Source organism: Eufriesea mexicana, unplaced genomic scaffold (assembly GCF_001483705.2).
Source record: "Eufriesea mexicana isolate 0111107269 unplaced genomic scaffold, ASM148370v2 scaffold17534, whole genome shotgun sequence".
In the NCBI taxonomy this organism is placed as follows: domain Eukaryota; kingdom Metazoa; phylum Arthropoda; class Insecta; order Hymenoptera; family Apidae; genus Eufriesea; species Eufriesea mexicana.
This window is the reverse complement of record NW_016924912.1, coordinates 30,699-58,695: the sequence shown is the minus strand read 5'-3', so window position 1 is coordinate 58,695 and position 27,997 is coordinate 30,699. Positions and strand designations below refer to the sequence as shown.

At 36.4% G+C, this 27,997-nt stretch overlaps 8 protein-coding genes across 13 annotated transcripts in view; 2 read left to right on the top strand and 6 right to left on the bottom strand.

Annotated features, from left to right (window-relative positions):
• The first annotated feature begins 423 nt into the window (after positions 1–423).
• RtGEF (Rho-type guanine nucleotide exchange factor) lies at positions 424–5,730 on the top strand. 3 transcript variants are annotated; one of them, XM_017909350.1, is made up of 12 exons: positions 424–1,186; positions 1,275–1,401; positions 1,504–1,681; positions 1,821–2,036; positions 2,121–2,319; positions 2,414–2,650; positions 2,752–2,830; positions 2,915–3,039; positions 4,849–5,101; positions 5,197–5,298; positions 5,382–5,466; positions 5,553–5,730. In XM_017909350.1, exons 1-12 carry the CDS (start codon positions 1,112–1,114, stop codon positions 5,713–5,715), a joined length of 1,839 nt encoding a protein of 612 aa, XP_017764839.1. In that variant the 5' UTR covers positions 424–1,111; the 3' UTR covers positions 5,716–5,730. The 3 variants fall into 3 exon arrangements, 1 of the variants encoding a protein (XP_017764839.1); XR_001890682.1 differs by lacking the exons at positions 5,382–5,466; positions 5,553–5,730 and having other exon boundaries at positions 424–596; positions 727–1,186; positions 2,915–4,387; positions 5,197–5,276; XR_001890681.1 differs by lacking the exons at positions 5,382–5,466; positions 5,553–5,730 and having other exon boundaries at positions 2,915–4,387; positions 5,197–5,276.
• Positions 5,731–6,106: 376 nt separating this feature from the next.
• Positions 6,107–6,717, bottom strand: MED11 (mediator complex subunit 11). Its single transcript, XM_017909360.1, has 3 exons — positions 6,560–6,717; positions 6,324–6,464; positions 6,107–6,254 (listed from the first exon to the last, which is right to left on the bottom strand). Exons 1-3 carry the CDS (start codon positions 6,633–6,635, stop codon positions 6,133–6,135), a joined length of 339 nt encoding a protein of 112 aa, XP_017764849.1. The 5' UTR covers positions 6,636–6,717; the 3' UTR covers positions 6,107–6,132.
• Positions 6,718–7,141: 424 nt separating this feature from the next.
• On the bottom strand, positions 7,142–8,083 carry LOC108554161 (cytochrome b-c1 complex subunit Rieske, mitochondrial). The gene is made up of 3 exons (XM_017909348.1): positions 7,846–8,083; positions 7,526–7,703; positions 7,142–7,433 (listed from the first exon to the last, which is right to left on the bottom strand). The coding sequence occupies exons 1-3, from the start codon at positions 8,081–8,083 to the stop codon at positions 7,142–7,144; spliced, it is 708 nt and encodes a 235-aa protein (XP_017764837.1).
• Positions 8,084–8,314: 231 nt separating this feature from the next.
• On the bottom strand, positions 8,315–12,813 carry LOC108554176 (vanin-like protein 1). 3 transcript variants are annotated; one of them, XM_017909365.1, is made up of 8 exons: positions 12,796–12,813; positions 10,503–10,623; positions 10,167–10,310; positions 9,932–10,081; positions 9,684–9,853; positions 9,404–9,618; positions 9,206–9,310; positions 8,315–9,097 (listed from the first exon to the last, which is right to left on the bottom strand). In XM_017909365.1, the coding sequence occupies exons 2-8, from the start codon at positions 10,560–10,562 to the stop codon at positions 8,391–8,393; spliced, it is 1,551 nt and encodes a 516-aa protein (XP_017764854.1). In that variant the 5' UTR covers positions 10,563–10,623; positions 12,796–12,813; the 3' UTR covers positions 8,315–8,390. The 3 variants fall into 3 exon arrangements, with proteins under 3 accessions (XP_017764854.1, XP_017764853.1, XP_017764855.1); XM_017909364.1 differs by lacking the exon at positions 12,796–12,813 and adding an exon at positions 11,030–11,242; XM_017909366.1 differs by lacking the exon at positions 12,796–12,813 and adding an exon at positions 11,030–11,242 and having other exon boundaries at positions 10,503–10,581.
• A 926-nt stretch (positions 12,814–13,739) lies between these two features.
• LOC108554180 (axonemal 84 kDa protein) overlaps positions 13,740–27,997 on the top strand; it is a 20,713-nt gene continuing 6,455 nt past the window's right edge. Inside the window, 3 exon segments of the mRNA XM_017909369.1 lie at positions 13,740–13,904; positions 27,070–27,277; positions 27,358–27,805. Coding sequence (XP_017764858.1) covers positions 27,663–27,805 — 143 coding nt within the window. The 5' untranslated portion in view covers positions 13,740–13,904; positions 27,070–27,277; positions 27,358–27,662.
• On the bottom strand, positions 15,216–17,503 carry LOC108554179 (uncharacterized). The gene is made up of 2 exons (XM_017909368.1): positions 16,352–17,503; positions 15,216–16,250 (listed from the first exon to the last, which is right to left on the bottom strand). The coding sequence occupies exons 1-2, from the start codon at positions 16,469–16,471 to the stop codon at positions 15,387–15,389; spliced, it is 984 nt and encodes a 327-aa protein (XP_017764857.1). The 5' UTR covers positions 16,472–17,503; the 3' UTR covers positions 15,216–15,386.
• LOC108554175 (histone-lysine N-methyltransferase set1) lies at positions 17,498–22,319 on the bottom strand. 2 transcript variants are annotated; one of them, XM_017909363.1, is made up of 10 exons: positions 22,084–22,319; positions 20,438–21,163; positions 20,050–20,349; positions 19,711–19,956; positions 19,220–19,593; positions 18,958–19,125; positions 18,635–18,875; positions 18,376–18,502; positions 18,089–18,270; positions 17,498–17,985 (listed from the first exon to the last, which is right to left on the bottom strand). In XM_017909363.1, the coding sequence occupies exons 2-10, from the start codon at positions 21,086–21,088 to the stop codon at positions 17,746–17,748; spliced, it is 2,529 nt and encodes an 842-aa protein (XP_017764852.1). In that variant the 5' UTR covers positions 21,089–21,163; positions 22,084–22,319; the 3' UTR covers positions 17,498–17,745. The 2 variants fall into 2 exon arrangements, with proteins under 2 accessions (XP_017764852.1, XP_017764851.1); XM_017909362.1 differs by having other exon boundaries at positions 19,220–19,956; positions 22,084–22,318.
• On the bottom strand, positions 23,229–26,332 carry LOC108554177 (fatty acyl-CoA reductase 1). Its single transcript, XM_017909367.1, has 10 exons — positions 26,135–26,332; positions 25,798–26,019; positions 25,475–25,723; positions 25,253–25,398; positions 25,047–25,156; positions 24,761–24,953; positions 24,431–24,679; positions 24,154–24,330; positions 23,970–24,050; positions 23,229–23,447 (listed from the first exon to the last, which is right to left on the bottom strand). Exons 1-10 carry the CDS (start codon positions 26,138–26,140, stop codon positions 23,357–23,359), a joined length of 1,524 nt encoding a protein of 507 aa, XP_017764856.1. The 5' UTR covers positions 26,141–26,332; the 3' UTR covers positions 23,229–23,356.

Sequence of the window (27,997 nt, the reverse complement as noted above, 5' to 3'; positions counted from 1 at the left end):
AATATGGAATGCATGTAAATTGGTAAAATAAAGACACAACATTTTCTCATTCATCTAATTCATTTATTACACGATGTTGCATGTATCGTTCTTTTCCTACAAAAATTTACCTCTTTGCATAGTATATTTATATTGCTTTTCGCCCATCTATCATATGCATACGTACACCTATTGACACTGCATTTACGAATGAAAATATCATTTCATATATACACACGTATATCGCTATAAAATCATCTATAAATGCGTAGCGAGCATGTATTTAAGATAAAATTTTATTTTTTTAAACGAAGAATTTTCAAGTTCTTTTCATTCGTGAAATATATTTTACGACATTACGGAACACGTTCGAACAACAGAAAAAACAATTGTTTTTCAGAAAATTATTACCTTCTCATTTATTTATTATTTATCTATCTTATTTATACATGAAAGCTATGTTCTTTCGCAAATGTTACTTTATCTACTTAAATAGTAAGTTACTTTATGTAGAAAATAAGTACACGTTGCTACACGAAATTCAACTCGCACATAGGCATATTTGCTTGCATCTGTGTATAGGATATTAATAGTTTGCTAAGATATCGCAGACATCTGTAAGTAAGGCTAACCTCCTCCTTTCTTAAATGATCGGTGGTTACATTTGACACATCTTCGAATAATTTTCTATCGTTTCATGCAATAACTACTCAATTATCTGTTAAATACAATCGAGTATGTTTATAGATGATCGGCCAAGAATACCTGCGATACTCTGAATCAAGGTCAAACCTACGATTATCAGTCAAATGTCATTAAACGCTCAAGGGTAGAAATAAGAAACGTAGTTTTGTGAAAGTAGAACAATGCCATTGAAGCGAATACACTTAACGAATATGTATCAAGTTTTTTGCGTTATATCATTTCAAATTTGATAATGGAAGTGTAATTGAATTAATAAAAAGAAAGGGAAAGAAAACACAAAACGCAAAAAAATAGAAGAACATTCCCTGATACGATGAAACTGTACTATTAACTTTTGTCTCGTTTTTCTCTTACATTGTATATTCAGTTACGCTGTAAAGTTCTCGATTCTTTTGTTCTCTTCTTTTTCTCCCTTGTATTTATATTAATGGCCATGTCAAAGCCTGATGCACCAAAATTTGTAACTGCACTTTTTTCCTTTAAAGGAAAGAACAATGACGAAGTATGTTTGATTTTTATTTTATTATGCTATACAAAAGTTCCTACAGAATCGCTTTCCATCTCAGTCATTGTTATATTTTTTGTTACAGTTGTGTTTCAAGAAAGGAGATGTGATAACTATAACGCAAACCGACGAGGAAGGTTGGTGGGAAGGTACATTGCATGACAAAACAGGTTGGTTTCCATCCAATCATGTGAAAGAATGCAGAGTGCCAGGTATGCTGAGCGAAACAAAATAGTTGTATTTTTAAACATCCTGATAATCTATGTTGCACATTTGTTATATTGATATTATGCTTATTTCTATTTTGTTCAAAGAAAACAATGTATCGGCTGTAAAGATTTCTCCTGAGAAAATTTTACAAGAATCACCTGTCCATCAAAAATTAAATCGTGACATTGTATTAAAGGATTTAGTGGATTCTGAAAGAGTAAATGTAGCAGAGTTACAGGGTTTGATAAATAGCTTTTTACATCCCTTAGAATCAGCCAGTATGTAAGTATATTCTGTGTATTATTGATTAATAACGTGCCTGTGCATATGCATTTGTATTTGTGCATGTAAAACATGTAAACGTATATTATTTACATTATATACCTGCGATATTAAAAATTCTTTTATATCTTGAATGTAGATTGAGCAAAGAAGAATACAAACAACTATTAGGTAATATACATGAAATATTGGAGGTGCATCAACGATTGCTATCTAATTTGGAAACAGCTATGACGCAAGATTCTGCTTCTAGAGTTGGTAATCTTTTTTTAACACTTGCTCCAAAATTAAAGTCTATCCATATGACATATTGTGGAAATCATCCGCGGGCTGTATGTATTTTAGATCGGTACAGGTGTGCGCCAAAACAAAAATTATTCATTACATGTTTACATACAACAAAGAATTAGCAGGTCAAAGTAAAGCCTTTCCTTTACAGGGACGAGTTGAATGATTTCATGGAACGTAGCGGATCAATATCGCCCGGTATATTAGTGTTAACAACTGGTTTAAGCAAACCTTTTCGAAGGTTAGATAAATATTCCGCTATGCTACAAGAATTGGAGAGGTATACAGAAAAGAATCATTCTGACAGAGGTGACACTCAACGTAGTATAGCTGTGTATAGAGAAATAGCGGTAAGTTATTTAATTTATTATTTAAACTCTTTCATATTATTTATTCTGTGTAATATGTAATATATATATGACGTTGTGTTTTCTTGTTACGTAGAGTCGATGTGCGTCCATTCGAAAACAACGTGAATTGGCACTCCAAGTGTTAACTAGTGGTATTAAAGGATGGGAAGGAGAAGAGTTGAATTCTCTCGGAGAAATTCTCTATGTTGGTTCTGTTACTTTAGCAAGCGGTGTTACGGGTCTAGATCGTCGAGATAGATACTTTGTTCTTTTTCCAACGACTCTTTTGGTTCTTGGTGCTAGCCCGAGGATGAGTTCCTTCGTCTATGAAGTATATTCCATTATCTTTCCCCTATATATGTTACATCCAGTTGTATATTTCAATTTTCTGAAATGTCCAAGTAAACATGTGCACACTTTATCCATTCATAGGGAAAACTTCCATTAACGGGTATTACTATCACTCAAACAGAAGATACTGATGAAATGAGAAATGCTTTTGAAATTACTGGTAAGAAATACATTTCATTTTCTACTAAATGAAGAATAAATATTTTACTTGGTTTTTAATCAAAACGATTCTCTTTGACCTTAGGACCAATGATCGAGAGTATACTTGTACTTTGTGCTACTAAAGAAGATCAGCAGCACTGGATCGAGCTTCTAATACAGGAACAAATAACAAGCAATAGTCTTGTGAAATCATCAACAGCGTTACGTGTGAGTTACAACTTACCCCCGTATGTTCGTCTTTCAAGATATTTTGCAAAATTAGTCAAGAAAAAGATTATATGTCCTGAACTTTTGAAAAAGTTGCTTTATTTACAATATGTTCTGAGGCCGGATATGAAAAATGTAAAAATGCGAAGGACTAATATAACGACATATGCTCTTTATCCGATGCAAACAAGTAGTCAGGATTGTTCCCGTAACTGCGGAAGCTATGAGCAGAATAAGATTAAAATGGAACAATCACTCGTTGGAACGACAGTATTGCGTAAATCTACTCTGACTCTCGATGTAAAATATGCATTAGGAGATCTCGATCTTAGCACTGTAGGAATATCAAAGGGTTCGTCTTTAACAGAATTCATAACAGCACAAAATAATACACGTGAAATTAGCAAAAGTTTGCCACTTGTTGGCATTACAAGCTCTGCTACAACTGATTTTATCAATAACAATAATGTAAATAATATTAATATTCCTGGTGGACAACCGGTTTGTCGATCACGTTTTACTACTCTTGCTCGTTCATTTCCAATTAATTCTAACTTCCAAAAAAATAAATTTGGCGAAATGAAAAAGCACATAAATGCAACAGTCGCGGTAAAGTGTTTAAAGAATAACGCATTTACTGACGAACAGCCTGTTACCATAAATTCTGTGTATCATCTGTCAGTTCCTGAGTGCAGCTCAAATGTTATTGAACATTGTTGCCAATTACAAACATATACTCAAGAAAAGCTTGGATTTGGTTTACAAACAAGAGTAGTTAGCGTCGGATCATTAGATTCTGGAATGGCTGAAAGTTATCGATTGAATTCTTTTGAAATCAATTCTTCTTGTAAATCATGTACATATACTGATAACAAATGCGACATTGAACCTGTAAGAATTTATTCTGGCGAAAGTGAGAACGATGAGAATAATTTTGAATATCAGTGCGTTTGTACATCACCCTTCGGTTCTACCCCGAGGGATACTGCTAACTTATCTGATTTATCGAAACAAATTGACAATAATTTGGATATATCGGTTTGTGATACCGCTAACAAAAGCGTTTACAATTCTGATCATACTTTCACAGTGAAAGAAATTCAAACACGAGAAAATACAGTTTATGTATCTTTGGATAAATATGAGCATACAATGCAAAGAAGGTTTACGCAACCTATACCATACAAACATCAAACAATTGTACGAAAAATTGGAAGGAAAGCAATTCAGCCAAATCGTCCAGTCGTTGAAAATGATTACAGTGGAACGAATAAAATATACACATCAGGATTATACGCTCATTGGTGGTTGAAGAAATCTATACCATTGTCTGGATGCTCGGATCAAGGCAAGCTTCCATGGCATGGCTGTTTTTTTTTTTCTTTCTTTTTGTATAATTAGCATTTTTGCTTGTTTTATTTACTAATTATATCTCTCTGGAAATGTGCGCGCAAGCAAAAGGGCCTACTTACTCAACATATGCGTGCACGCGCGCGCGCACACACACATACACGCGCGCGCGCGCGCGCGCGAGCGTATGCTTTCCTTTCACAGCCATGTTGTGTGAAGTAAGCTTTTGCTCTACTAACGTCGGTATGCATTTTAAGAATTTAAATTGTAAAAGTAAGATCGACATTAACTTGCATAATTGATTTATTTATAATTTTGTTATCATTCATTTAGAACATGGACATGTAATTAATACAGCACGTTTAGAAATTAATATCATTTTTATTATAATTACAAGAAATATCATTCATAAGATCTTTCTAATTGTTTTAATTTGTATTTCTTGTTCTAATTTGTTAGATTGGCAATCAACAAACTGGGAAACAACAACCACAGTCACAAACACAACAACAACATCAACAGCAGCAGCAGCAGCAGCAGCAACAGCAGCAGCAACAGCAACAGCAACAGCAACAGCAGCAGCAGCAGCAGCAGCAGCAGCAACAACAACACAGATCGATCTCAGAACATTGTACTTCTCTAGGAATTAGAACACCTTGGAACATCGCTTCATTGCGACCAGCGCCTCCGTTTTACACATTCAAAGTATTTGGTAAAAATGACATCAGGTTTATCATGCATATCATAAATTTAAAAATAATTGGACTTTGTAAAGTACTACATCATAATACATTTTGCTAATTGCAGATGAAAGACAATTTGAAGAGGATGCAATTATACTGAAGGTGATTGAGGCATACTGTCTTTCTGTTAATGCTAGATTCACTGTACATTCTGGAGAATCAGCTTGTAAGTCATGGATTACATTGTTGATTTTCAACACAATAACTTTATGCATTCTAACGTTTATATATCTTATATTTACACTTTAGCGATGCTGGAATACGATTCACATAAAATGCGGGATAGAACATCTCTGATGCATAACCATGGAAATTGGGATTTTTGTAGTAATCGGTAAATTTGTTGTGTAAATTCTAATACAATATTATACGTAATCACATAATTTAAAAAATTCTAACGTATACATCTGTTTCATACAGAATATTATCAGAAACAGTTAGAACATTGAAAAGTCAAATGACAGATTTACAATCGCAAATGTCGTTATTGACAAAACAACTAGACGAGGAGAGAAGGTCGAGACTTTCTCTAGCCGCTACAGTAAAACGTAGCATGGGCGTTGTAGATGGATCTGTACCTTAAATATCATTTTTTTTTTTTTTTTTCTTTGCCATAAAATATTCTTATAACGGTTGATCTGTGTTTTACTATATTTATGCTCAATTCAAGTTGAGTTTTACAATAGGAATGTTCCTCCTGTAAGATATTTTTAGTGCTATTGTAACAAAAATACAAGAATAAGTAAATGAACAATATGCATGAATTATTTAAACCTTTGATTCATGTTACATAGTTATTTTAATAGTTACTTTGTTATCTTTGAAATTATCAATAAATACCAGAGATGAACATATTAATATTGCATATATACCAAACTACTCAATCAATCAATGAAGTCAAGATTTGCAAACAGACTAATTGGATTGAAGTATTTTGATCATGATTATGATATGTTGAAAATGATTAACCGGCATATATGTATATATAAATAAGATGTGCTCATCTTGGTTTACTTTTAATACGTTCCAATTCGTTTACTCTGCTTCGTGCGTGTTCTAACCTATGCCATGCCATTTGGAGTACCTTTTGGCTTGCATATCCAGAACCTTCGTGTGGTTGTCCTGCGATAAGATGAAGTAAATTAGCTCATGAAACAGGTAACATTTTTGTGCAGTTAAATGATTAGGTACCTGTTGAAACTTGAGTTAGATAATTAATTTGTTCACTTAATTTAGACTCTACATGTCCTAGAGTCTTTAAGAATTGTTGAGTTTGTGCTTCAGCTTGTTTCAAACTGGATTTTTCTTTACTGAGCTCCACAAAAGCTTGCCCTATACAAAATGATAAAAATTATTCTGTAATTAAACGAGAAATGTCATTGCATTTCAAATCGTGTATTTATAAGCAAGGCAGGTTTGTTGATCACCTGCACTTTGCAGGCACACAATAATATCCTTTTCGATCGTTTCAAGGATTTGTATTCTCTCCATTGGTGGTGTCATTGCAAATTTTGGAAACTAATCGGTTTCACATTCAATCTGAAAGAAATTATGGGAAAAGTGAGTAGAAAGACGAAGGAAGGATATAAACATACACGCACGACAAAGTACTAACCAATCGTCGGAATTCACCGAATGTAATCGGAAATAGCCGAAGCGTCGCGCTATTTAACGCTATTTACATGTAACTACCTCTTTAATTAAACATTTTTAAAAAGAGTAGAGACAGGGACGCCGATAAATAACAATAATGTTGGTAATGAAGATAAATACTTGTTACAGAAATACATGAACAGTGATAAAAGAAAAAGGAAGTGAACATCATTTCATCGACTCAACGCCATTCTCATAGAAATAAAAAATAAAGGTAATTGATGTTAGAGAAAAAAGGAAAAAAAAAATATAAGAAAAAAGAAAAAGAAGGGAAGGAAAGAAGGAAGAAATGATGAAACAGAAAACTATTAAATATCACATTAGGAAAAAGATATGAATATTAAATGGCTATATAATCAGCCAATAAGAATAATATTATCAGAGAGGAATTTGTATTCCGGTATTTCTAAGTTGGTAGGTGCAGGACCTCTACGTATACGTCCAGATGCATCGAAATGAGATCCATGGCATGGGCAATAAAATCCACCAGGTATCATACCGGAATTAGGAATAGGTACACAACCGAGATGCGTGCAAATTCCAATGACGATTAACCATTCGGATCGTTTGGTCCTTTTATCATCGCTCTCGGGATCCCTTAATTTCGCAATATTTACTTCTTTTTCTTGTTTTATAATGGAACTGTGGCTACAATATATTTCAAAGTTCAATTGAAAAAACTAGGGTTTGGATAAAGGTAAAATCTTTGGTATCTTTGGAATCTTTGGTATTAGTCTCACCGATGATAAATAAAGATCGGTTTTCCTCGCCATTTAAATATAGATACTTTTCCTACTGCTATATCTTGCAAACAGATTTCAATTTGTGTTTCCATTAAAATGTCACGTGATGGGGATAGACACATTATATAATGCAACATATGAGACTTTACTCCATAAAGCAGAGCAACACCGGTCACTATTTGTAAATAAAGGGATCATAAACTTATCCTTTTTTTTTCTTACTATCTCTTTAGATGAATAACCTTTTTATTTTCTCGTTTCTTTTATCATATTTTCCACGTTAGTAAAAACAATAGAACGTATTTGGAGAAACGTACCAAAAGACATTGCGTAAGTTGACGTTTTTCGTTCATCGATACTTCGTTTGGCCGATACATTCGAATTTTGTAGAGATTTTTGACGATAATCCTGAAAACTTACTTTCGGTAAATCAGTATGCGCATATTGATTTTTTGAGCAAAATGTCAATAGCCTCACGTGCGATTTATTTTTGCAAAATCGACGTGAAATTGATAAAAAAGATAGCATTTCTTTTTTTGATATTTGGTTGATCATTGTCTATTATGCATTCCCGTTTTCGTTCAGCCTAACTGTTGCATTCTTGTCCTGGTTACGATTTGTGATTGTTTTGTTTGAAATAATCGAATGTAATTGGGCCGGGAGAGGGGAGGGGGGGGGGGCTTGGACAAAGAATGAAGGAAGAACAAAAAAATAAAAAAGGACCCTGATACGCGTAACGAGTTTTATTTCGTGTATCTTCGTAACATTATGCCCAATTTTTTATTAAGTAGATGTATCAAATGATATCAAGAATATTAAAAAAAGGAAAGTAATAAGCGTAAACATTAAAGATAAACGATAATCAATTCTGTTTGTCTCGGTAAAAATTTCTAGCATATATGCCAAAGGTAACAAGATCTTTTGTCACTTCATTCAAAACGATAGTTAGATTCGTTTGATTTTCACACGTATGTTCGACATACGTCCAATGCTGGAAAGGAAGGAGCGAGGAGTTTAATATACTGGGCATTACTAGAAGCTTGGGATAATCATTAAATGTTGCCGTGACACTTAAAGTGGAAAAAGTGGTGTTGGATTGGCTAACAGAACCGCAAGACTGTATCGTGTCGTTGGAACATTGAATTACGCCACACACATTAACATAAGCTAGTACCACTTGACCATATCGACGTAAGCCGTTGTAAACTACTGCGCGATAATGAGTCGAAGACAAATTACTGATGTCAGTGGCAATCTCAAAATCACAACAAAAGTCACCATGACAAATGCTTTCGGACATTGAACCGTTGAGTGGGACAGATGTGAACGATATAAGATTGTCGAGTAGTAACTTTATCCCGTCGGGTATGTTTCCTTTCAGTGATTTGCTATAATAGCCATAGACATCATGGTGTCCAGCGTCATTCTCCGTTTCCTGATTTCTTTCTCCTTCTTTCGTTGATAATTGTTCAACTTTAGTTTCCTTGGTTCTGATCTTTGGAACTTGAGAGATCAAAATTCGATGTTTGGGATCGCGAGACATGGTTGCATTGGCTATTCCGTTACGACCTATAAAATAATAATCGATTAATTAAAAAAAGAGATAACGATGATGATTGAAATTAAAAAATAAATGTATACGGTAAAATTGCAAACCGGCCTAAGCCCAGCCATTACCTAAATAAATACCGCTTCCAATACTTCCACTAAGTGGTTCATGATATCCAGCTACTAACAGATTCACGTCCTCGGCATAGGACCATCCATATTGCGTTTGAACGGCTGCAAGGGGAAATTGAAAAATAATAATTCATCGCATGTAAACAAAATAACATGCACCGCGAAGTACTTGCAGCATTTGGTATGTACACATACCAGTTAAAAATGGCACTTCCGAAAACCAGGCGGTGTTATATACGATATTCGAAATTCCTAACATTCTTGTCAAATTTAAGGGCGGTACCGAAAATAATATATCGAAACATATAAAGGTACCAAATCGGACCCCAAAATCCGTATCGAATGTTACTATTTCTGGTGTTACGGTTGTTTCAAATCCTGGCTCGTCAAAGAGGTGTGTCTTGCGATACCTACTCACGATGACAATGAAAAAAGGAAATAATCCTTGCAGGATCAATAAAGAAAACGCGATTACCTGGCAATTATTTTTCCTGATCGATCGAACACGACGTTGGTGTTGTAATAATTGCATACTTTACGATTTGATGGGCATTCATCATTGCATTCGCAAAATCGTTTTTCAGCAATGTTCACCACTACGTAAATACGATTTCGCTTCGCCGCGCAAGATAATCTTCTCAATGTCTACGAACAATGAATAGTACAGAATGAATCAAAGTTTCTAGCCAATGACAATTCGTCATGCAAATACGGAGCATTTACTTCGCCGACATTGATATGGTTTTCCGTACAGGGAACATATTCGTCGAGAGCGGACGGAATCGCCGTTGTCCAAGAGTCCAGTTGTGGCCAACTAGCAGGCAAGTGAATCGATGTCAATCCATCTTCTGGAAAGACGATAATGTCGGCATTCTGGGGAAAAATAATATTTGGTCAAAACGTTACGAAGACCAGTTGCACAACCAAGATCGAACCGTTAGGGACCAACCTAGCTCACCTGTTCACTCGCTTCTTTTATATATTCGATGTACACATCTGTATTCTTCTTTAAAGTTAATAAACCGTTATTTCTGATATAAATCGGTGAATATTCTACTACTGCTGCAGTGTAATAATTCGACGAATCTTGTTTGTACGTCATCTGTTTTGTATAAACAATGGTATAGATTAAAAAGCAATCCTTCTTCAGGGTTTTCACGGGATGTTCTTATCCCTTATCACGCAAAAAGAAAAATTTGTATTCAGCTTCTGAATTTCGGTCAGATTTTTGGCCGCAACCTTTTTCATTATTCATCACCATACTTGTCTTATTTAATAGACATCTAAATTTTACCTGATACGAAAGTCGCACGAGGACTAGTAAGAGTCCGAGTCCGCTCAACCTTCCACGCATGACCTATACTGATATCGCTCTACAAAAACAAATTTTCTTGATATTACGAGGGGAAACGAACCTGCAATATAACCAAATGCTTTTTATTATGATATTTCATTCGACACATTTTTATTTCGCAGTATAGCTATATGTAAATGTATATAATTTATTTGTTTACTTGTTATATTATATTAACATATAGTATAAATATTATTTATTTATGAGCTTATAATATGTTTTAATAATATTTATATAAATAAAATATATAAAACTAATATTATTTATCTTATATATAAGCATAATGTAATAAATAAATAAATAAATTATATACATATTATACATGTATCACATATGATTATTCATAAATAATATGATACATAGTATATGAAAAGATATATAAATATGAGTATATATAGGCATATATAGTGCAAAACTGATGTTAATCTGTTTTAAAGTCAATACAACTTATAATAATTTGATTTTACCGTTGCGAAAGACTTTTCGCGATAAATGAAACGAGTCCGGGATTCCCTCGGTGTGCCAATGTTCTCCCTCGTCCTATACAGTTACACTCGCGACAAGTATTCAATGGGCAAGCGACGTGTTATATTGACTATCTTGAATGGTGGGAGAAATATCTAAACGACTCCCACTTTTCTCTCTTTTATTCGAAATGTCTTGAGTGCTTGAGATATAATACATATTAGTATTTATTTATCTATTTATTTATTTATTTATTTATTTATTTATTTATTTATTTACGAACGCATAAAATATGTTGAGTTTGAGTGAGTTAATTAGTTTTAGTTTTTGGTAAATTTCCATGTTAGGCATAAACTTAGTTTAGAGTACATATCTCAAGTGTTTTTTGTACATTATAGACTGGTAATATTATATCAAATGTAATATTATATCAATTCGTAACGAGTACGTAAGTACTTATTTTGATATATCTATCAAGTGCCAGAAGCAATATCCAATTTTCTTTTTCTTTAAAATATTAAAAAAGTATAAAGAATAAAAATTTACGACCTTATATTTTGAATTACATCATAACAAGACTAACTATTATCATTTTAAGGAGATAAGAAGAATAAGTGAATATGAAAAAATATAGAATACGATTTTTTCATTCGAAGCTTCATTATCGAGAAAATCGACTTTGAATGTTCACCGATTACACATGCACTTTACAACTATGGCTCGGATGGACTATCAGTATACTGATGATATACTAGCGTATTTGGTGGATATTCAAAGTCGATTTTCTCGACAACGAAAATACAAATGAAAATATTTTATTCTGTATTTGTTATTTAGTTTTTTATGTAGAATCACCACCTTCTGCTTCTACCACCAGTTACATGATACCCTGTACATATGTACATATGTTACCATTATTATTAAATGATTAACGAATAAGTAACATTTATTAATTAGGTATTGAATAAAAACACAGTTTTAGATTCAAGTTTGAAAAAATAATAGTTTACTATAAAATATTTGAAATTTTTGAAATCGGTCAATTCTGTATTTTTATATTTTCTGTACTATTAATTTGAATATATAATAATTAATCGAAGTACATATTATTCTCTATATATAGAACTATTCTGGAAAGATACATCACACTTTATACTTTATTTATAAATTTTTAAATAAGAACAGCTAGAGATACAGATAAGTATAATTAAATTATTTATTTACACACTTATTTTGTAATTGCAATTTCCTTTTTTATTTGTCAATAGAAAAATGCATCTCTCTTTAGGGTACAGAGTTGGATGTATGTTTAGACAGAGATCCTGACTTATATTCTATGAAATCATGTTTCCTATGTTAATAAAGTCTTTCGATATTCATATACATTGAACATGGCATTTAAGCAGATGGTATCTCCTTATTTCATAATTTCAAGATAGCTTCTCTAAGCTACTTCTCTGTTCACTTTCCTTTAACAGCGACATTTGCTTTTCTTTGTATAAAACATTTTAGGCATAGCCTAAAGAATAATTACATTAATAATGTATTTATCCCTCAAATTAGAGATAGAATACAGTATTAATGCATTGTTAACACACTAAAAAAGATAACTAAATTAATAGCGCATCTGTGTCTAATTTAAGGGATAAATGCATATATGGATGCATAAGAAAAAGTAAGAATAGAAAATATTGTAAAGAAGAAACTATTTCAATCACTGGTAATGATTATAACTATGCAATGATAAAATAATGACATCTTTACTTACTGTCCGCGAAAGTATCTTATCAGAAATCTAGATTTCCACGTTGGAAAGTTTTTCAATTATTATTGCACGAAAACAATGTTAACCTGTATGCTTTATTGGAGGAAATTACTCACATATATAAACGAAAATGAAATTGACGACAGTAAAATTAAGCCTGCCAATCTCTCTCTGTATTTACACTATAATAAGTGATCCATCTCTATATTTATATACCTATGATGTATTTCTTCCAAAATAACCCTAAATATTCTCCAGCTTCTTAGAATTTTATGCCTCTTTTCCCAGGTATTTCTTTCTATTTCTATATATGTTTTATAAATCAATTTTTCTTTTTTGCAATACAACTCGAGCCTAACCTTGACTCAAAATTCTTCAAGGATTCTTTACGTCAAAATTCTATCTGCGGATTTGCTCGTAGAACATCGTTGGGCATCATTATTGCGTGCATCTAATAATAATTTATTGCATACTTTCCATATCTAGATACGCTATCTAACTTGGAATCAAAAATAAAAATCCTTTATCTTTTCTCTCTTATCCCTCTTACTCATTAAATAGAACGTAATTGTTCTTCTGATTATCGGTTTGCGATGTCTCGAAAGAACCGTGGTTTAGCCTGCTTGACTACTCGCATGTAGAAGATAACTTCATGCTGTCTGTAAGCCGTTCTCCTAATCGCTCTTCTATATCAGTTCCAAACTGTATCGAATCAAACAAAATGTACTCATATGATAACATTTATTACGTTACTATGCTCGATAATGTTTTCGGCGTTCAATCAAGGTATTAAAAGTCGACCTGAGTAATTGCATATACACAATCGACCAAACTGTGACCTTAGTACGTCACCAGAGCTTATGAAACGAACCTCTATTGGCTCTTATTTTGAACAGTAAAAGTATGGGGGCGTTCGTATTAGTCTTTTCTACAGACTGTCGATTGTTTCCGCAAGTATCGTTCACTCAATGTTGGTATTACCTTTGTGTCGTGTAAAGAACGTAAAGAGTGTGAGAGTGTCGAGATTGGACAACACGTGTTGAGCGTGGACCGATTGGTCGACGATGACGAAGCATGAAGTTGTCTCATGCTTCTGCTTATCTTCATTTCGGGTACATTTTAACTTAATACTTTAACGATTTTAATTAAACTTTAATTTACACGCATCTTTCATAGATTACATTAAAGTAATCGTCTCTGCTCCTTTGAAAAATAATGTTAATTATTTTTATTAAGCATAACAGAAATATATGATTGTAAATTGTCATTAGTAAATATTTCAGTAGATTTGTTATAACATATTTTTTTATGAAGAAAGATTTTTTATTTTAAATTGTTGGGAGCACAACTAGGGGAATAGTACTCATTTGAGACATTACGAAATAACTGATTTCTGTTTTTATGATTGATTGGTTATGGTTGTACTTGTATGATTAAAGTTACACGATACATATACTCATGAGAAGTTAGATCTGTATTATATCTGGCATGATGACTGTTTATTACTGAATAGAACTTTACTTTCTTTTCTCGTTACACGTGTCTTTTCCTTTTTTCTCTTTTTACTCTGATAATAGAGTCAGTACATAACAGTTATACACTTCCTGTTTGTCTGTTATAATTTGGTATGACTAGCATAGGTGAAAGTTGCTTTGCGTGTTGAAATTCAATTTGTATGTACGCAAAAAAGGATACGTCAAATCTACGTTATCCATACTTTTAATTCATAAATATGAATCTGTATGATCATTGAATCAGTGGTCATACTTGATTGAATTTGATTTGTCCTGTAGTATCACTAACTATGGATAAGAAGATACAATCTTGAAGAAAATTTTTATTGAATATCATACATTGTACATCACATTATATATATATTTTTCATATTAATCCTTTCACTAGTAAAGATAGTTAAGATAAAAAATCAAATGCAAGTACAAACATAGTACAAACTAAGTTATTTATTATTCTTAGATCTACTATGCAATGTTAAAGAAGCTACAAGCAAAGATACATACTCTAACAAGGAGAGTGCAAGTCTCACATGCAGTTCAAGAATATATATCATTATAGCCGGCACTACTCAATAGTTTTTGAAATATTTACGATTGAAGTTTTATTACTCTGCACTCTCCTTGTAAGTTGAAAATCGTACAAAGGCTAGGAAACAATGTCACTTATCAACGATTGATACATTGCATGGATCTTACAAAGTGGTAAATACAAGCGAGTATGTCGTTCGATTTGTTTGTTTAATTTATATCTTATTTCTTTGAACAAACAAGTTATACAAGTATTGCATGTATTGCAATGTAAGAAAAATCAACACACACGTTAACACGTTAACAATGAATGATAATGTGTAAAGTATAAATAAGCAATGTAGAGAACTTGAGAGGTAAATAGAAATTTGGGGATCATGAAATAAGTGATTAAAATCACGCGAATAGAGAATTGCATATTTGAAGAGAGATTGCTCTTTCTTTAAAAGAAAACACATTTTATATAATGATTAGAAGTTCTTATTAGTGCGCACGATATAGTGGTTTGGAAAGTTAAAGAGCGAAGAAGCATCAGAAAGATTCTTATCTGAATTAAGAAAACGTAGATAACAGAATGGCTATTGGGAAGAAAAATTGAAAGGCAAACGCGAGAAATAAACTTATCAACTGCGTACTTTGACTGCTGTTTTTCGGACATTTGCAGTTTCCAGCGATACACACTGTGTTATTTCGATTGAAAAAATATTCCGATTCATTTCTATTCCTGGTATAAATGATTTCAGTAGGCGATCGATTGTTTACACTTTTAATGTTATTCGATGACAGTCTCATAGAACTTTTCCCATCTGCACAAGTATCATTTATTCTAATGCTTTTTGCGGCAACTACGTTTGTGCTCGAATTTGAAAAAACACAATTTTCGATGTATACGACATTACCTTCGATCAATATGTAACCCGGTTTCTGTAAGTGAAACTTGGAGTGGAAAATCTCTACTGTTGAAAAATAAGCGAAATTCAATGAACCAGTAACATTTTGAAATTCACTGTTTTTAATGTACAGAGTTTGTCCCTTTTCCAAGAAACTTAGCTCATTGATTCGTTCGATGGTAACATTGATCATGAAAAAATTAGTTACTGCTATGTCGGTGAATAGTTCTTCGAAATTATCGATTCGTGTATCCTCGATTCGTAGCGTTTCAATACTGTTCAACTTGATGAACGTGTCGTGAGTAATTAATGGTATTCGCCGAATTTTCGATAATTTGAGCCGCTTCATTCTTTTCGATGTTAAAAATAACTCGAAAATCAAACGTTCGCTGATATTTTGTACAATTATTTCTGTAATTTGACTCGCTTCTGGTAAACTAGAAAAATGCAGATTTGCAATTGTACAAGATGCAATTTGTATACTTGTCACATTTTCATAGTTGTATCCTTCTGGCAGTAAAAATTCCTGTAAAAAAGAAAACGTATTTTACCGCGCATGTTTTTACGGGTTATTCATGCTTTGTTTAATCACGGTACAATACGAGATTGTATAATTCCAAGATTTACCTCGTTTCCGGTACAATGACACCTGATCGTTGTCATTTGAATTTTACATTGTTCACTAATATTACTTGCACTTGTTAGTAGCAACAGTGCACAATTTATTACTATCAGTATAGGTTTCATTTTCGCTCTTTTCAAATTCGCATCAGGAATTCTGCGTAAACCTCGTTCCTAGTTCCTAATGTATATCCCGTGGAGGAATGTTTTACGATATGCTCGTAAATTGGACTGAATTTTTGTTGTGTCATTTAATAATCGGAGATAATTAAAAATTGTTTAAATATTGTTTACGGTACTTGGCTTTTCCTTTGCCTCCTCTCTCTCTCTCTCTCTCTCTCTCTCTCTCTCTCTCTCTCTCTCTCTCTCTCCCTCTTGCTCTTTCACTTATTCACTGGAACAGGTTTCTCTTCTTTTGATTTTCACAAAATCTGTTGTTTACAACGGAGTAAGAAGAATAAAATATACAAAAAAGCAAACTCGTCACATTGTAGCAACAGAGAAAAGAGTAACGTGCTATTGTCACAGAGGTCGAGTATCGAATGAAAACTCGCGAAAGGTTAATCGTCCGGATTAAGATGGACACTTGTTTCGTGCCGCTTTCATATTGAATGACAGATGGGTAATTCCATCGTTTCATCTGCTAACCTTAGGATAGGGTAACATGCATGGAACAACTCAACTCGGCGACACAAATCGTCCATTTATAAAAATATAATCGCATCCCGCGTATCTAAGTACCCCTATTCGTGTTGTCACGTGGTTTAAATTTGCAATGGAATAAGATATCGCGAATACGCTAGAAGTTTCGTTAAATGTTCAATACATCATCTTCACTTTACGTTTTTGTTTTATTTTTCATTTCCGTTAAACGAATTACGTGACAAATGCGTAAAGTTATTCTTCGTAATACGTTTCTAGTTTTACACGACTTTGCCCGACTATATGGACTAGGCAGAGATAGATATTTATAAATATCTTCGAAGAGAATGCAATATTTCCATTGTACACGTACAATTACACCATAGCTTCGTACATATTCGTACACCCTAATCCATATGTATGTCTAAATCCTATCCGCATCTTGTAGATTCCGCAAAAAATGCTGTAGCAAAGATTATCAGAATTAAAACGCAATAAGAAAAGCCCGAAAGAATTAAGAATCGGTTTTAGAATATACATAAACAATAGATAAGAATGTACGGTGATATGGGACGGTATGAGGTAGTATCATCATGATTCATACATGCGTCATTACGATACACGAGGGGCAGAGGGACGGGGAGAGAAAGAGAGAGAAAGAGAGAGAGAGAGAGAGAGAGAGAGAGGGGGGGGAGGGAAAGAAACAAAGAAAATACAAAAGAAATGATATACGACGTTTCGATGCTATCCAAAACGATTCATTGCAAAAGAATATTTCCGATTGCTTGCTTCTTATCGGGCGTAACGAGATCTAGTGGTAGTTTCCCTTCACAATTCGGTAAATTTGTATGCCCTCCGGCGTGAACCAGTAAGCAGCAGACTTCCGTTTGTCTTTCCGCAGATATGTTGGCCGATATAGCTGCAGCCATGTGTAACGCTGTATCGTGATTGTAGTTGATGGCGTTTACCAAATCGGAAGCACAATTATTCAGTAACAGCTATCGAATAAGTATTTGCGTATAATAAAAATGAATTAGAACTAGCGAGAGATAGGAAGTAAAATTAATATGAATGCCTATCACTGAATATATATCTTGATACCTTGACGAGAACAGGATCGCAATCCGAGGAAACCGCCATATGTAACGCATTATCGCCGCATTTTGTTTCTTTGATCTTAGGATCAGCTCCGTATTTCAATAGTAATTTAACGGTTTCTAACGATGTGATTCCTTTTGTAAACGGTTCATGCGATTCGATCGCAACGTGAAGAGCTGTTCTACCTATGAAAAGAGAAAAGCAACAAACATAAAGCGGTAAGATCGAGTGTTTGTTCAGATTTAGATAGGTAAAATTATGCGGAACGGAAGAGGAACTTCCCTACTAACCATCGTAGTTACGTTTCGACAGATCGAACAACCTGTTTCCTTGGGTCGTTTTTAAAGCTAATAATTCGCTTAGAATTTCTTTATGAGAATCACCTTGCGCCGCGATTGAATGTATCAGTGTATCACCCTGTGAAAATAATACGATCTTTTTACGAATAGCGTTCCTAGAGATTAATCGAGGAAAAAACCCATAGAATGATACGTGTATAGAGAAGTGGAGAGTGGAAGGTGAAAGGAGGAAAAAAGAGAAAAATCATACCCGAGTATGATATAATCGTTGGGTAATGTCGATCTCTTTCTGTAACATAGTTGCGGCTAAATACCCTGTAACGAAGGGAAATTGGGGACAATTCAATGCCGCCAAATAAAGTGCATCTTCACCGCGATTATTTATAATGGTTAGTGCTCCGGTAATTGTGCTGAGACGTTCTACGAGCGGTACCAAATAGGCCATTTTCTGCGTAAGTTCGTTAGGATTGGCAACCAGGCACATCAACGTCCTATCGGGAAGAAATAAAAGAAACGATTAAATCTAAGTCGGCGAACTTAAGATGGATTAATTGGTAAAAGAAAATACTTTACGTGTCTCCATCTTTATCTCGCTTGGCGAGCTCTTTCGTCGATCGTTTCAGCAGGCTAATCATAGCTTTTTTCACTTCTTTCGGATTCAATTTTTCTTTTAATCTATCGCTCGCCTTTACAGATGGTAGATTCAACGATGACCAGGGTAATATATTTCGATCGGAATTGCTGTAACGGTAGAAGAAAAACTCGTGGTTAACGATTATGCGCGTACGTCGGACGATGGATAAATTTTCGCAAAAATCATCGAGGAGCAACTCACCAAGGTTGCCGAGGCCAAGTCTCGAACGAAGCAACCATTTTGGGTATGTGACAGTCATCTTTGTAATCCGTTGATAGCTTCTTCGTTTGAATATCGTGAAAGTTTAAATCGGTGGAAATAACGAGCGTGTCTAAAGTTGGCGAAGGATCAGCGATCGAATGAAATATCAACGAAAGATCGCACTGGTCGTTTATATTTTCCGACGAACGTTGACCGATATTACTGTATGCGTTATCATCCTTTGGATAATTGGAAAGCAAAGGTGCGTCGTAATCGATCGAGATCAGATTTGTCGTTTCAATACTTTGCGGCTCTTTCTCGAGGATATTACTATCTTGTATCGAATACGATGACGAGTATCGAAATTGGTTTGTCTGTTGAGAATTATTGGTTTGAAAAGTACACGAATTCGTGGTGTTTACCGCTTTCAGGGAATCTTGCTGCGTATCCGTTACTCCAACTTTGGTCTTTTCTCCTTCTAAATTACTTACTAGTTCTTCCATTATTTTCGACCACGTTTCGTTATTTTCAATGTTATCCTGCACGTTGCTCGAGATAGTCTCGTGATCGTGACATGAAAACCAGGTAGAGAAACCTTCTTCGCTTTGAGAACCGACTGCCGTCTGATACCAACTATTCGGACTAGGCGTGTCACCGTACGATTGATTCGAAGACGAAGACGAGCAGCTGGAGGAACAGGATGTCTGCGGCGGCCTATAAATCGGTGCGACGGTGACCTAAGAATTTGCAATGTACGAGTACAACAAATTATACGGAAACGTGTTAAACGAGCCAACGTACGTCGAGGAAAATTCTTTTATATTCTTTACCCGAGGAGAGCCAACTGGGCTGTGATTGAAATTTTCTTCCGACCTTTCCGAAAATTGTGCACGAATGGTCATATAATTGGAGTTAGCCGAGCGAGGGGAATTGAATTCGTGACTCTCGGAACTGAAGGACGTTGTATTATCATTGCCGAAAGAGGAATCGAAGCAATCTTCTGTCCTTCCCCACGAACGAAGGAAATTTTTCTCTGTCACGTGCTGAGCCGCTTGAAAAGCTCCGCTTGATACCTTTTTTAACAAGTCGTCGCTTAAAATATTTTCGACGTTCGTAGGAGTTGAAGAAAACTGAAAGAAGCATGAATGGTCGTTAGAAATAGTTGAGTAATTTGCTTAGTTAAGTAAGGTATTGGATCGAAGAATCAAACGTACGTACATCTCTCCTTAAATTGCTCGCTTGCCACGTATTTTCATTCTTACTGTTACCATTATAGCTGCAGTTTATCCTCTCCAAACTTTTTTCCAACTGATCGAGACAAGGATTCAATTTTTCGCGGCACTCTTTGTCACGCAGAATTTGTTCCACAGTTTGATCGTAATCGATTATAAAAGCATCGTTCTTTTCCGAGTGCCGCAACTGTTGGACAACGCTTGTTCGATACGGTTGATTGCGTGTTTGCGAAAAGTGCGATTTAATTGGTCCTCGTTCAATGAGATCGTCTTGGTCTTGATCTCGGTCTCGGTCTCGGTCTCGGTCTCGGTCTCGGTCTCGGTCTCGATCTCGATCTCGATCTTGGTCTTGATCTTGGTTGAGCTCGACATTGTTGTTGAATATTTGACAACTCGAGTTATATTCGCCGAGTTTTTTACGATAAGCATCGAGTCGATCGAGATCGGTTAGATCGCGTACTTCTTTCGATTGATCGATTATATCGAAACGTCGATTTCCTGCACTGTGACCCTGTAGAAGCTGAAGACACTCAAATTTTTCGATCACGTCTTCGATATTGTTCGACAAGCGAAAACTGGTAGATCGCGACATGGTATCTTGTCTTTGAGGTACGGACATTGCACGGATATTTCGCATATTTGGCAAATTTTTTCTTCCAGCTTCTTCTTGCTAACGCGTGGAAAACCACCGCGCTGCGAACTTATCTTTTACCTGCAAATAGATTTCAATGTAGTTACGATTCGTACACTCTAAGAAGTAAAAACGTTCGCGTTAAAGTAAAAACGTACGGTACATAGTTTCGATATTGGCATAGTGCCAATAAAGTATCCAACTGATAGTAGAAAAGTAGAACAATAAATAGTAGAAAAGGTGTAGAAAATAAAAGAGGCGAATAATGGTAATGGAGACTATGAAAGAACAATGCGAAATTACACATTACAACGGTAATGTGAAACTTACCGTTGTATTATTAACGCGTCAGTTCGTAACCTTTCTTATTATCTCAAAATTCTAATAAGTTAGAATTATTCGTAGAATATCTTTTTAACCGTTAAATTGTAATTTATTCTTGACGTATCGTTCAGGAATCTTTTGAAAGTTTTGCAAAAGAAAAAGGGAAAAAATGAAATCGCATAGGGTAATTCCGTCGACGATTAACCGCGATTACGAATACGAAGACGAAAGCAAAGACGAAAGCAAAGACGAAAGAGAAAACGAAAGCAAAGAAATTCGCGTAAATACGTAATATATATGGATTTAGGCGCTATCGATCGATCGATCGATTTGCAACAGATTAGACGATCCACTATACTCGATTACTCGGTTCCTCTTCTTAATTCGCGTTATATGGGAGAAAAATGAGAATATAATACATGGAAGAAAAAAATAAAAACGGCAACAGCTGTTGGCAGTCGATCGCTGTTTATGAGACGGAAAAGTACGACTCGTGCGTCACTGTTCGGTGTCTTTCCGAAACGAGTGGAATAAAAAGGTCCTATTTACGCGATGTACGCATACGTTTCGCAATCTTTTACTTAACGATGTTGTTAGCCCTGTTGCTGGTCTACGAACAAAAGCGAGCATGCCGTTTTACGATTCACCGATTCACGAATAGCTACCACCTTACCTACCTATCTAAAAACAACACAGTGTCGGTTCGCTCGATGTTGGATGGTAGAAGCGGTTTCACTTTTCGTACACGATTCGACGCAGTGAATTCGTTGCAACGATTAATCGTGCGAGGAAATCTGTATGCCTTGCTTCGGTTGGTCCGACCGGCCGACTGGTCACGCTTCTGCCTCGCGATAGCGGAGACGCATGCGCAACTATCGATGACGTTGTTTCAACCATTTGCATATGATGCGTATGCATGCACGTTGGTTGGTTTACGCAAGGATATTACGACTAGTCATAACCGCGTAAAATCTAATCACAAAAGAAAAAAAATAAAAAAATAAAAAGGAGTTGTCAGGGAAACGAGTATGGTACAGAGGAAGAGAGATAGACAGAGAGGAAAGTTTCTTCGCCGATCCATATTATGCGTTACTAGCCGTCAAAGACGATGCGTAAAACGAAGCCATCGCGGTTTCGAACGTGCTCCACGATCGAATACCTTTATACTGAAACTACAAGAAATTCCGGTCCGCTCGCAACATTCGTTCTGCTCCTCTCTCTCGGTTCGTTTTATACACAAGCGTGTTACAGAGGATAAGAGTGAGCAGGAAGATACGAGAGTGAGTGGAACGACGGCAGCAACGTGGTAGCAACGCGAAAGCAACGAGAAAGGAGAATTAAGGTATCAGGTGGTATCAGAGATCGTGTTCTTAGCAAAAGCTCGATAAAAACGGGAAACTTTGTTGAAAGCGATTCGTGTTTCGATATTGCTTGACTTTTTATATTTCAAGTTTATCGCGAGTAGCGCGTAGTGTCTCGATTGTTTGAGAGGCTGTGGAGTTGCGGCGTAAAAGGAACTAAATTTTGCATGAAAAAGATTAGACAGATTTTCCGATTTATTTTATGCGCAAGTGTGAAATTATCCTTGGTCTCATCGTCCGGACGATAATATCACGATAATCATAAATCATTGGATATTTTCTATACCGTCGATTACGTTGTTTCGTCTCTTTCTATCGGATCTCCCGCTTATTTTCTACCTCGTCTCATCTACCTCTTCTCTTTCCTCTTCCTCTTCCTCTTCCTCTTCCTCTTCCTCTTCCTCTTCCTCTTCTTCTTCCTCTTCCATTCCCTCTTGCTCCTGATCTTTCTTTTACTCCCGTTTTTCTTTTTTATTTCTTCAATTCCATCTCTTTGTCAATTCAAGTGAAATAAAGTTTCATTATTATCTTCGAGAAAGTAGTTAGATCCGCAGCAGGAGACGATTAAACGAGAAAGGGATGATCATACTCAAACAGGTGCGAAAAATATTACTTTTCCAAATGTCCAGATTAACAGTAAGATGAAACAGGTATGGAATATTCGATCGATCCACTTCATCCTAGAAAATATTCGATCGTTTGGAATGTTGTTTGATGTAAAATTTGTAAAATTGGGAAAATTGGGAAATTAGGGAAACGAGCGAGGTAAGATCGATAACGCGTCGTTAAGATACGAAAGGCGAGGAAAATATGAGAAGCGAGAAAAACGATGTAAATGGACGACGCGTGGCGGCAGCCCGAGTGACGACGCTATTCGAACGGGGTTTCCCGTTTCTCCCACCATTAAACCTGGCGCGTCTTTAAACCGTTGTTGGTGAACGTTTTGGTTACACCTGCTTGTATCACAAGCCATACGCCATACCAACACCGGCCGTATGTAAGTTCGAATGGCGATTGATCAAACGTTTACCTTGGAAGCGGAATTTTTCGAGATATAGGTAGTTGGATAGAAGGGGAACGAGAACGAGAACGAGAACGAGAACCAGAACGAGAACCAGAACGGGATGGTACAGTCGACGAGACAACCGTCGATTGACGTGTATCGGCAACGAATAAATTATATCGGCGGTTTGGAACGTTACCTGTTGTAATGCTGCTTGGCTTCATTCAAGCGAGTAAAGTCCTCGTTCAGGAGATAGAGTTTAGCTCCGATCAAACAGTTCCTAATCGAAGAAAAGGGTGAATTATATTGGGAAGCGTAGATGGAATAACGAGAGGAAAGAAGCGTTTCGTCGGTAATTGTTTATCGTGTATGCATTTACTCACCGAAAATATTCTTCTTTGTTTATGCCTGAAAAATCATAACTGAAGATTTCTTTCTCTGCCGGCGGAATGTCCGTTAAACTCTTTAACATGTTGTCATTGTGGAAAATCCATTCGTTGTGTAAAAAGTAATACAAGCGTATCGAGCTGGAGTAGATCGTTTTTTGAATTTTCATCAACCTTGTCGAAAGGAGAAAGAAGTTTTGAGATAATGGAAAATAGTTGTAAATGGAGAACGGAAAATGAAAGGAGAAAAGAGGAATTTCGTGGGTATACTTACATCGGTCGACGACCCATCGCTTCGAGGGCTTTGTCTATGATCAACGCTGGCAATGCGTGAACCAACAACGTCATTACGTAATGAAAAATGCGGTTAGTCGTTATAATGATTCGGGGGTACCAGATGCTTCCTTCGATCGGTATCTCTTCGTTCATTTTAAATCCCATTACGATCAAATCCCGATTGGTCATACGGTGAATGGCGTAGGAGCTACCGTTGTACACGTGAACGCTTGGATCCTTGGTAATCCTGAAAGCATTTTTTCAACGCATTAAGAAGGGTAGGTGGAAAGGTGATTGGTTCGTTTGCATTGTACTCTAGTCGTTGTACGTTTGTAATCCTCGTTTCCACGCGGTTGTAATCATAATGTTAATAGCTACGTCGACAGGGATGTAATCAGCGGCAAGGTTCGGTTGCAAATGGACTATTCGTAATATTCCCTTTCCACCACCGACCATCATCGCTACAGGTCCATTGAAGTTGTCCAGCCAGCCGGGCACGGGTTCCCGAAACGACGATATCACTGTAAACGGTAAACGGATTTATTTAATAAACTCTTCGTCTTGCCAAAGTCCTTGGTATCGCGCCTCGTGACTGGCTAAATATCGCGCTATACCTATCGTTGGCCGAAAGATTACACAGGGCAAATCTTTCGAGTAGTCGTTTATCACTTGCTCCGCCAGACGCTTGGTGAAAGTATACGTGTTTGGCATCGATCCCACGTACCTGCGGTGAGAAATGATCGATCGATTAAACGAAGATGCGAGGATACGATAGATAGAGGAAACCGGGGATAGGCCGATAGTGTACAAAGTCACTCACTTTTGCGTAAGTATTCGCACAGTTTCGTCGTCCACAGTTTCTATCATACGTAAAGCTTTTCTCCAGTCGGTCAACGGAGGGTACAAAACCTCGTCGATCACCGGCTTGTCGACATGAGCGTATGCGGTACTAACGTGGACCAATGCCTGGATACGGAAACAACTTGAAAAGCTCGTTCCTTCGCGTAAACCGTGCGTGTTAAGAATAAAGAATTCTGCTTACCACCAATTTCTTCATGCTCCCTGCGAGAATGCAAACGTCTCTGGTCGAGCGAACATTTGAGAACATATCTGTTTTTAGATATTCGTCGAATCGAACATTCGCCGCGACGTGAAAAATGATGGAAACTCGTTCGATGATGACGTGTCTTTCGATCGATGCTATACCTAAGCCCTCGACGCTAGTGTCACCGAGAATCGGGATCAACTTTTCCAAGCTGGACGGATTTTCTTCGCGCAATTTGTCGAACAACTGCAAACGCGAGAATTACCAAAAACGCACGCAGAAAAGCATGGATATACGATCGAATATCTTTTTCTACTGACCGGCAACTTGAGCATTTTTCTCAATCTATCGTCGATGGACAGTCCCCTTTTCGGTCTCATTAAGATAAATATCTCTCCAACGTCGGGACAAGATCTCAAAAGTTTCTCGAGCAACACTTTCCCCATGAAGCCTGTGGCACCAGTCACGAAGATATTTCGGCCAGCGTAAAATGCGGCTATCGATGCGCATTCTTTAGACCTTGTATTCGCATTGCCGCGTACCTGAAATAAAGGTATCACCAACTATTATCTCGCCCAAACCAACCTATATCTCGTTTCTTTTTCTTTTCTTTTTCTTTTCTTTTCCTTTTCTTTTTTTCGCTCGAAAACAACTTACGGACATAGTGTAACTCGTATCCTTCGTTACTTCCTTTTTAACCTTCGTTGCCGCTCTGTTCCGATCCGTTTCCTCTCCACACTTTCTCGTAATTTCTCTCGTTTAAGCTCTCTACGCGCCGATCGTTCGATGAATCGATTCATCGAACGACTAACCAACGAATAGATCCGCAGTGTAGCGGAAAACATTAGGAAATGACTGTGGAATTAACAGGTTAGGTTAATGCATCTTTAATTCATTCCGGTTCAAAGAGTAAAGCTTTGCATATGCATTCATTTATTATTCGTCGCTGTACGAAACCGAAACTACGCGTTTCGGGACTCTGTACACAGCCCGTAAGCGAATATTTATTATGTCACGGATACAAACATTTGAACATCGTGGTCGATTTTGTCAGTTCTATCGTTTATATACGGCGTATATGGTGTTTACACGTACTTCTCGAGGTGCTAATTTACGATAAAAATGTTTATTAAAACTTACTTGCACACCTTTCCCTTCGATTTTCCTTTCTTCCTTTTCTTTTTTTTTCTTTTTTTTTCTTTTTTTTTCTTTCTTTTCTTATTTTTCTTCTTTTTCTTTTTTTGCTGGTCATTTGCTTTTCTAATGCTTATGTGTCTTTCCGTCTATTGTATTCCTTTTACAAGGAACGTTAAAATTCCACGAGACAGAAATCATTAAAAGGCATCGATGTCGTCGATTTCTCCACGAAACGAAGCAGCATCGTTGATTGGTTCAAACTCGGATTTCGAGCAAACGAATATTACGAGAAGGTATTCGGCTCAACGAAAAAGCTTTATTCGTATCTATTGTTCGTTATCGTTATTTGTCTGTTATCGTGGCTCGATACGATTTCGTTCGTACGAAAAATACAAAGGGATGAAAAAAGAAAATAGTCGGTAAGGATAGATAAAATAGAAATTGTTGATTCACAGGAAATCGAGTAACAAAGAGCCGACGAAGAGCGAACGAATAGAGGAAGACGCGCATCCTTTTTCCGACAATTCCGAGACTTTGTACGAGGAGTACGAATTGGAGGAAGAAGACGAAGAAGAAGGCGAAGAAGATGCGGTGGAAGAAAGGCGTAGCACGCCAAGGCGACGAATAAAACCCATCGATGCACCGCGTCGCGTTTTGTCGTTGGTAAAGGAATTTTTATTATTATAAAGGTATTTCGGAATTTCGTTTGGCGATATCTAATAGAATACTGTCGTATGTTCTAGCTGGAAAGATGGCGAGAATGGCAGGTTATTTCGTTGTACCGTATAGACCGAGATCGGCGACGATCGTATCCGATTCGTCTGGACGTCAACGGCGTAGCGACGTAACGCGATTCGAGTTAGTCAATTCGCTACACAATTCGCTACAATTCGACACTCGCGACACTCTACTTTCCCAGACTCACTGTCTGGGAAAACGTGTTGACTCGCAAACGCCGCGGGCGTTTTCGAAACGAAAAACCTCGAATCGACAGATTCGCCATTCTGTCCGATCTCGATGAATTTAGAAGGCGGCAACGACCACGGTGATGGCACAGTCCAGGGATACGTCGCGGAAAAGGCAAAAAAGTCAGAAAGGACGAAAAACTTTGCCGAAAGAAATGACGGACGAGTCTGCTGTCGTTGGTGAAATCCCCGACGTAGATAAGTTAGATGGAGTCGACGATATCAGGTGATGTAGACAATGTAATCCGTAAAAGATAAGAGAGTCGTTATTTTCTCTCGACGATTAATCTTTTTCCTTTCATTTTCCTCTTGCTCCTCCTTGCTCCTCCTCCTCCTCCCCCTCCTCCTCCTCCTCCTCCTCCTCTCAGCCGCCTCGATTCGTTCCATTCTTTCCTCTCCATTTCCCTGCCTCGTCTCC

Coding starts and splice junctions, on each gene's coding strand:
- LOC108554175 (XM_017909362.1), bottom strand. CDS start 21,088: ATGCGAAATATCCGTGCAATGTCCGTACCTCAAAGACAAGATACCATG. Junction 18,876..18,957: donor CGAGATAAAGATGGAGACAC/GTAAAGTATTTT, acceptor TCTTCCCGATAG/GACGTTGATGTGCCTGGTTG. Junction 18,503..18,634: donor AACGATTATATCATACTCGG/GTATGATTTTTC, acceptor TTATTTTCACAG/GGTGATACACTGATACATTC.
- LOC108554176 (XM_017909365.1), bottom strand. CDS start 10,562: ATGCGTGGAAGGTTGAGCGGACTCGGACTCTTACTAGTCCTCGTGCGA. Junction 10,311..10,502: donor TCGTGCGACTTTCGTATCAG/GTAAAATTTAGA, acceptor TATACAAAACAG/ATGACGTACAAACAAGATTC. Junction 10,082..10,166: donor TAAAAGAAGCGAGTGAACAG/GTGAGCTAGGTT, acceptor ATTTTTCCCCAG/AATGCCGACATTATCGTCTT.
- RtGEF (XM_017909350.1), top strand. CDS start 1,112: ATGGCCATGTCAAAGCCTGATGCACCAAAATTTGTAACTGCACTTTTT. Junction 1,187..1,274: donor AAGGAAAGAACAATGACGAA/GTATGTTTGATT, acceptor TTTTTGTTACAG/TTGTGTTTCAAGAAAGGAGA. Junction 3,040..4,848: donor AATCATCAACAGCGTTACGT/GTGAGTTACAAC, acceptor CTAATTTGTTAG/ATTGGCAATCAACAAACTGG.
- LOC108554161 (XM_017909348.1), bottom strand. CDS start 8,083: ATGATCAACCAAATATCAAAAAAAGAAATGCTATCTTTTTTATCAATT. Junction 7,704..7,845: donor AACTTACGCAATGTCTTTTG/GTACGTTTCTCC, acceptor ATTTACAAATAG/TGACCGGTGTTGCTCTGCTT. Junction 7,434..7,525: donor CCGATCTTTATTTATCATCG/GTGAGACTAATA, acceptor AATATATTGTAG/CCACAGTTCCATTATAAAAC.
- MED11 (XM_017909360.1), bottom strand. CDS start 6,635: ATGACACCACCAATGGAGAGAATACAAATCCTTGAAACGATCGAAAAG. Junction 6,465..6,559: donor TGTGTGCCTGCAAAGTGCAG/GTGATCAACAAA, acceptor CATTTTGTATAG/GGCAAGCTTTTGTGGAGCTC. Junction 6,255..6,323: donor TCTAACTCAAGTTTCAACAG/GTACCTAATCAT, acceptor ATCTTATCGCAG/GACAACCACACGAAGGTTCT.
- LOC108554177 (XM_017909367.1), bottom strand. Junction 25,157..25,252: donor GTGCGAATACTTACGCAAAA/GTGAGTGACTTT, acceptor TTCTCACCGCAG/GTACGTGGGATCGATGCCAA. Junction 24,331..24,430: donor GCGATGGGTCGTCGACCGAT/GTAAGTATACCC, acceptor CCTTTCGACAAG/GTTGATGAAAATTCAAAAAA.
- LOC108554179 (XM_017909368.1), bottom strand. CDS start 16,471: ATGAAACCTATACTGATAGTAATAAATTGTGCACTGTTGCTACTAACA. Junction 16,251..16,351: donor GTCATTGTACCGGAAACGAG/GTAAATCTTGGA, acceptor TCTTTTTTACAG/GAATTTTTACTGCCAGAAGG.